Here is a 7,283-nt window from a genome sequence, read left to right as displayed (position 1 = left end):
TGCTGGGAGGATAACAAGGGTCACAGGGGCTGGCACCCCGACTGGGGCATCTCTAGGGCAGGGGTAGGAGCTCACTTTGGGCTTTACAGGTGGACAGACCTCACATCATTAACCTGCCATGCACCAGCCATGCGCCTTTGGGTGTCATTATTTCTTCAGATCATCTCAGTTACAACAGGGGTAAGAGTACCCCCTGTTAGCACACACTCATTTGCACATGTGGAAAACCACATGCCTTCCCAACCCTGTTTGTAAAGACATGGATAAGGGATGGATTAAAGTATGGTACATTCATAAGATGGAACAAACAGCTACTACAGAAAGGAAGAGAACCTTTACCTTTATGTACTGACTTGGGATAACAGCCAAACTAGATTAAGAGGGAAAAAAAAAAAAATGCATGGAGAAGAAAGAAGGTAACAAGGGGCTACTGTCTGTGTAAAGGGTGGAAGAAAACATACATGAGTATTTCTGTATTTGCTTGGTTATTCACACGGAATAGAGAAGTCACACAAAACTAGTGGCTGAGCCTGTCTGTAGCAGGAGAACTGTGGCCGGAGGACAGGAGGGAGGGAGACTTTTTTTTTACCACATACCCCTCTGTACCTTTTGAATCGTGAACCACGTGGATGAATACATTCCTCATTCAAAAATAAATAAAATTAAGATTTTTCTTTTACCAACCACACCAGATACCCAACAGTTGTTCCAGAAGACAGTGATGAAAGACTGGTTGTCTCGATTTCTGGAGAGGGAGATCCCTATCTTCCTTCAGCCCCACCCCCTCCAGGGCACAGGGCGGCCCCTGTGATACCTGTGTCTCTTCCAAGGTCCAGGAGAAGGGCCACCTCTGACCTCTGATGTCCCTAGGCCCCTCCCTTCTGCAGCTGGGAACATCTTTTACTTAAAAATACCTTTTATTTTAAACCCATTAATTCTCTCTCTCACACATACACCCATGCTCATCCATAGACATGCACACATCCTGTCACCAACAGTCTATGTTTTCCCAAAAGATCTGCCTTGTCTCTGACCAGCCAGGGCTGGGGCCGGCTGGACGGGTCCTCACGGCTCTCCAGGGTGGGGCGGAGATGTCCCGGGGGCCTGCTCTGAGGGACATGGGCCCAGGTCATTGTCCTCTGGTCCCTACACAAAGAAGGGACCCAGGTTTGGCTCCTGGGGTCTTCTCCCCTTTTCACCCAGTGGCTGGCCTCTGGCCTTCTTCTCAGGGTCCTGCTTGGAGCAAATGAAAGAGGGATCCAGGCTCATCTCCGTGGCACTCGGAGTGGGGCTACCCCCCTCACCTTCAAGCAGCTGCCCCCCAGGTCACGACGGCTTCCCTGTGGGAAGGGAAAAAAGAGGTATTAGGGGGTTCAACTGGGTCTCCTTGAACACTGGAACTAATCTTTGTGCCCAGCAATAGGGGGCTTAATAAACACATCAGTTAGCCACACAATCAAGTTCATGAAGCAGAACGCAGAAGACACTATACGGACTAACAGGGGATGATGCTGCAATAACATCGTTTAAAGACAAGACCAAGGACTGAGTGCATGCTCCTGTGTGCTGAGATGTCCAGAGAGAAGGGCACATGGGAAATTGCTAATGGTTTCCTTAAGAAGAAGAATGTGATGAGGAGGAGACAGGATGGGAGGGAGGCTTTTTAAAAAACTCTATATACTTTTTTACCTTTTTTCATTTCTTCCCCATGTGATCTGTTGCTTAAAAAAATCCAACACAGGTCAAGTCATACAATTTTACACTCAAGGGCATAACACATTCCACAGTGGTTCTCCTACTGCACGGGCTGGTGACTCAGGGGCCTCCTCATCAGCCTCAAAAGTAGATTCTGGAATTCTGGCCTCCCTGCCTTCATTCAAGGTGTTCCCAGGAATATGCACTCTGGTCCTGTCCTGGGAAGATTTCTCTGTTCCTGCAATTGCCTGGCACTCCTTGCCTTTCTGGGGCCAGGATAAAACCCAGAAGGGGAATATGGGATCTCTCTGTTCTCCCATCAGGCTGGGAACTCAGTGCGGTGGCTGGGGAAAGTCCTTCACTCTGTAGCCCCAGTTCCAGCCTGGGAACTGGCATGGAGCAGTTACCAACCAATGCTGCTTGGATCAGGTGTGTCCACTGGAAGACGAGCTAATGGTGGCAGCCCTGGAGGCCACCTGTTTCCCTCACGCGGCAGGCACAGTCTCTCCCCGCTATTCTGAAGTCTGACTCCAGGGTTTCAGCCTCACTGTAAGCCAGTGAAGTCACAGACATCAGAGCACCCCCTCTTTTGCGTCCTCCAGCATTGCATGAATGGCTCAGAGGCACCCAGCCAGTTGGTAAAAAGGGCTGGGCTATAAAATCCATGTTGTCCACAGTCTGTCTGATTTCCAGGACATGGTGGGGTCTGAAATCCCACTGTAAACGCTCATTCCTGAGCCTGACTAGGGGATGACGGGACCAGCCTTTTTCTCAGCCATCTAGAGAAATAGCTGACCATCTGGGAGCTCTGCCCCCTGCCCCCCTCCACTCCTGGGCCCAGGTTGGGGCAGATCCATCCAGATGCGAGCCCAGCCTCCCTTGAGGCTCTCTAGGCCCAGGGACAGCGTGTTCATTCACAGGCAAGGCTATTTTGAGGGCTGAGGCCACAGTCCCAGCAGAGCCTGGGGCTTGGGCTTCTCAGACAAACTCTGGCAGCCGTGGCTGAGAAGGGCGGATGGAGGTGGGGGTGGGGGTCGGGTTGAGGTTGGAGGATAGAAAACCAGCTTCCCACCTTTTCAGGGTCAGGAGAGCTGCCTCTACCCCACATCTGGCAGTCATCGTGAGACTGGCATTCCCCTGAGAATGCTGAGACTGTTCACCTCCCTGAACCTCAATCTCTCCATCTATGAAATGGGGACAAAATGATTGTACTTGCCCCCGCAGGGGTGCAATCAAACGCAAGCGCAACTGCGAAAGAGGCTTATAAACTGCCAAACACATTTAGAAGAGGCCTTGACTAGGCCCCAGATTCTTTGTCCCTTTGCCCCTGAGTGCCAAGGGCTCCGGGAAGCACTGTAGTTAGTAGGTGGTTAGAGCAAAGCAGACCTGGGCTTCAACCCCAGCTCTATCTTGGACTACCTGTCAGACCTCGGGCAAGTGACTTCAGCTAATGGAGCCTTGGTTTCCGCACGTGTAGTTACCATGAGGATTATACACATTAACACAGGTAGAGCCCTTAGCAGAGTCAGGAACATAGCGAGTGTTCAACGAACATTCACAAGTATTAGCATCAGCATCACCTGATGATGGCATCTCCTTGCCCCACGACTCCTGGGCTGGTACCCCAAGTGGGGCAGGCGTTACAAGATGATCTTATGCGACCCCTACTCTCAGGTGACAAAAGGGAAAACAGGGCAGAGACAAGAACCCCCTACCTCCCCTTGCTATTTCTACCAGAGGGCCACACCTAACCCCTCCTTAAACAAGATGCTGCAGGGAGCTATCTCCATGGTGACCCAACCCCTGACCGGCCAGCTTGGGGCAAGGTGGTAGCTCAGAGAGAAGGGATAGGGCCCAGGGCTTTAGAGCTCTCCAGAAGGCTCCCATGGTATCCCCAAGACAGCCAGTTTTCTTCCAGTTGAGTCCTCAAGTCTTTGAGGAGCCAGAGCTGGCCAGGATCACCCCTTCTGCCTACTCCCAGAGGAGTCTGTGGACTTGAGAGCATGGCTTCTGTAGCCAAATTTGGCTGGGTTCTAGGTCCTGTAGACAGATCCCAGGGAAGGAGCCAGATCCAGGCCGTGAGACCAGCAGAGAAGCCCCCAGGCTACCTGCTGGGAGGGCACATGATGGACACACCCTATCCCCCAGGCCTGCTGTTACCAGGCCTTCCCACACTAACCTTTCCTATTTCCCAATCGAGCAGGCCTGAGTTTGAATCCTGGCTTCTTCATGGGCAGTGTCTCTGAACCAGTGATGCCATTTCTAAACAGGTAGGGATAACCAGAGCACTTTCTTCCCCAGCTATTGGGGGGTTTTATCTTTTTTTTTTCTTTTCTGCACCATGCAACATGTGGGATCTTAGTTCCCCGACCAGGGATGGAACCTGTGTTTCCTGCATTGGAAACTCAGAATCTTAACCGCTGGACCTCCAGGGAAGACCCTGCTGGGGGATTTTAATGATAACACATGGAGGGCGGTTAGCACAAGAGATCAGTGCTCATCAAGACTGCCGACACTGCTGTCACTGGCCTGTCTTCGCCTCCCCTTTGTATGTTGCCACTTTCAAGGTCTTGTCTTCTTTAGGTCATGGTTTCTGACACCAGCTCTAGCTGTGCCTTGCTCCTAGATCACCTTCCCCCACCCTTCAACCTGCCCGCCTCCATCCTCCAGCATCATCAGGGACTTAGCCCCTGGGCCAGGGGCTTCCTCTGGCCCTGACAGTCCCTCTGTGCACCCCCATCAGACCATAGCATCCCTCTTTTCACCTCCAGGCCCTGCCCTGACACCACACTGGGAGTTCCCGACTGCAGTACATCAGCACCTACAACCTGCTTCTCTGGGAATGTTCTCAGAGCCAACAAAAAGCAGCTGTCAGGTAGCTGAGGTTTGCTGAACTGAGTGAATGGGTGAAAGGCAGTCAGGGAATATCGCTGAGGGCCCAGTCAGTCCTTCACAGCCTAGGCTGGATTGCCCGCAGGCCCACCCTAGCTTCTCAGTCCAGCCTGGAGCACAGACAAGGGCCCACAGCTGGGAGTAACAGGCACCCTGGAGAGAGTTCAAGTCTGAGCCTACCAAGACTGACTTAGGGAAACGGAGGCAGCCATTAGGGTGAGAGGCCAGGACGGGAGACTGATGAACTGGAAGGGGGTGGTCTGAGGCTAGGACACAGGGGCTTTCCTCAAACACAGTGAAGAGAAGAGCTGGGGCAGCTTTGAGAACCAAAAACTGGGGGACCCAGAGGCCTGACTCCAATCCCCCATGCTTTTTAAAAATTTTTTTATTTTATATTAGAGTTAATTAACAACATTGTGTTAGCTTCAGGTGTACAGCAAAGTGATTCAATTATACATATACATGTATCTATCCTTTTTTAGGAGAAGGGGATGACAGAGGATGAGATGGTCAGTTGGCATCAACAACTCAACGGACATGAACTTGAGCAAACTCTGGGAGCTGGTGAAGGACAAGGAAGCCTGGCGCACTGCAGTCCGTTGGGTCGAAAAGAGTCGAACACAACTAAGTGACTGAAGAACAACAGTCATTTTTCAAATTCTTTTCCCATTTAAGTTATTACAGAATTCTGAGCAGAGTTCCCTGTGCCCCCAATGCCCTGTCACTTTCCAAAAGGCCATGGGCTGGTCAGGGACTCTCTCAGCCTCAGTTTCTGCAGCTGCAAATGGAAGCTGCTGGGATGCAAAGCTGTCACACAGACAAGACTCCTTACGCTAAGAAAAGCCCAGGCCAGAAAGGGAAAGGCTAGGGGTAAAGCAGGCTCCCTGGGGCTGGTGCAGGGATGAACCAGCTTTCCGCCACAAGTGCCCCTCAGCGACCTTTGCGGCTGCTCACCCTTACCCAGTCCCTACCAGCCTGGTACCCATCCTTACCTAGGACAGACCACAGAAGCCTATCTCAAGCTCTGCCCCAATGACTCAACAGTGCTTTTCCTGGACACTGCATCTCTTTAAGGGGGTGGATATCCTCAAGGGACCCCCTCATTCATGCTTACTGCTCATGAGCTGGGTACCTCGGGCTCTTGACTGGGGGTGTGTGTCCCCTTTTCTTCTAGCCCCCTGTCCCTGGGTCAGTCTCAGGATGCAGGACAAATCTTTAACAAAAAGGGCAGTTCAGGTCACACACACCCAGCAGACCCGGAGCCTCAGATCCTCATCAGTGATGAAACCAGCAAAGCTACCTGCCTGATGGGGGTCCTGTGAAGGTAAAAAGAAAGACCACGAAGGCGCCCCTACGCAGGTAGAGCCCAATAAACGATGCCTTTGTTATGATCTCCCCACGCGCTCTTCCCAGCAGACCTCTAGTTGGAGGGAGTGTCCCTGGAGGAGCAATCTCCATCCTCTAAATCACGCCTGAGCGCCGGGCTTCTCTGCACCCCGTGTTTGGGGGACACTGTGAACTGTTGTGCTCCACACCAAACCCTGGGCTTGGTGGGCCGCACCCCCGACGACTCCGTGTTGCTTCCCCTCTCTCTTCACTGGGGTCTCTGCCTCTCTCTTGCTACCTAAAGGGCCAGTTCCCTGACCCCATGGGCGCAGTGCTGGAGCGCGGCGCGCACTCACCCCCTTTCGCTGGTTGCTGAGGCAGAAGGTGCAGATGGAGCGTGGCTGGCGGCCGCCGCCGTCGGGGGCGGCGGAGACCGCGCTCTTGGCACTGCCCGCAGCACGGAAGCACGGCTGCCCGTCGTCGGCCGCGTCGCCCAGCAGCAGCACGTTGGCCAGATGTGCGATGTAGCTGGACGCCAGGCGCAGCGTCTCGATCTTGGACAGCTTGCGGTCCACCGGCTCGGTGGGGATGAGCGTGCGCAGCGCCGTGAAGGCCGTGTTCACGCTCTGCGTGCGGTCCCGCTCCCGCGCGTTGGCCGCCTGGCGCTGTCGCACCACCACCACCGGGCCCGCGCTGCCCGCCGCCCGCCGCCCGCCCCCGGGGCCCGGGCCGCGCCGTGCCGCCTCCAGGCCCTCGCAGCAGCCGAACGACTGATCGGAGGCGTCGCTCTCGCTCCGGTTCTCCTCGTCCTCGCTCAACAGCCGCACGTCCGGGTACAGCATGTGCGCGCCGACGGGGCGCAGCAGTGCGAACGCCATGGGCACCCGGCCTCGTCCCTGGATGAGCAGCGTTCCCCCTGGATGAGCAGCGTCCCGGCGCCGGCCGCGCCCCGCCGTGCGCTCCCGCGCGCTCCCACGGCCCCTCCGGCCGCAGCCTTAAAGCCGAGGGAGGGGCCAGTCCGGAGGCCGCCCCGACCGGGGCGGGGGGGCTCCGCCTCGGCCAATGGGGAGGCTCCCGCCGCCGCCCGGCCAATGGCTAGGCGCCCACCGCCCCCGTCCCTCAGGTTGAAAGCGGCCCGCGAGCTGGTGGCCCGCCCTGAAGGCTCCAGGTCCCCGCTGGGGAGCTGGGTAAACGTGGGGGTCGGCGAGGGTGGGATGGACTGTACCTAGATCCAGACTCATCTTCAGCCTAGACCGCCCGGAGACTGCGGGCAGATCCCTTCTCTCTTGGCTTCAATTCCTTGTTTGGAAAGAGGGTTGCAGGGAAACCAACTCTGGTTTTTCTGCCCTCAAATTCCGCTGTTTTGATGC

At 55.0% G+C, this 7,283-nt stretch overlaps 1 protein-coding gene across 1 annotated transcript; it reads right to left on the bottom strand.

Annotated features, from left to right (window-relative positions):
- Positions 1-898: 898 nt before the first annotated feature.
- TCF15 (transcription factor 15) lies at positions 899-6,882 on the bottom strand. The gene is made up of 2 exons (XM_055544674.1): positions 6,270-6,882; positions 899-1,340 (listed from the first exon to the last, which is right to left on the bottom strand). The coding sequence occupies exons 1-2, from the start codon at positions 6,789-6,791 to the stop codon at positions 1,266-1,268; spliced, it is 597 nt and encodes a 198-aa protein (XP_055400649.1). The 5' UTR covers positions 6,792-6,882; the 3' UTR covers positions 899-1,265.
- Positions 6,883-7,283: the final 401 nt, after the last annotated feature.

The sequence above is a fragment of the Bubalus kerabau genome, chromosome 13 (genome assembly GCF_029407905.1).
Source record: "Bubalus kerabau isolate K-KA32 ecotype Philippines breed swamp buffalo chromosome 13, PCC_UOA_SB_1v2, whole genome shotgun sequence".
Classification (NCBI taxonomy): Eukaryota; Metazoa; Chordata; class Mammalia; order Artiodactyla; family Bovidae; genus Bubalus; species Bubalus kerabau.
Note: the sequence above shows the minus strand (reverse complement) of the source record. Positions and strands in the feature narration are given on the sequence as shown.

Excerpts from the sequence above, each read along its gene's own strand:
- TCF15 (XM_055544674.1), bottom strand. The coding sequence starts at position 6,791 with ATGGCGTTCGCACTGCTGCGCCCCGTCGGCGCGCACATGCTGTACCCG. Across the intron at positions 1,341-6,269 it reads TCAGCAACCAGCGAAAGGGG|GGAAGCCGTCGTGACCTGGG; the intron begins GTGAGTGCGCGC and ends CCCTTCCCACAG.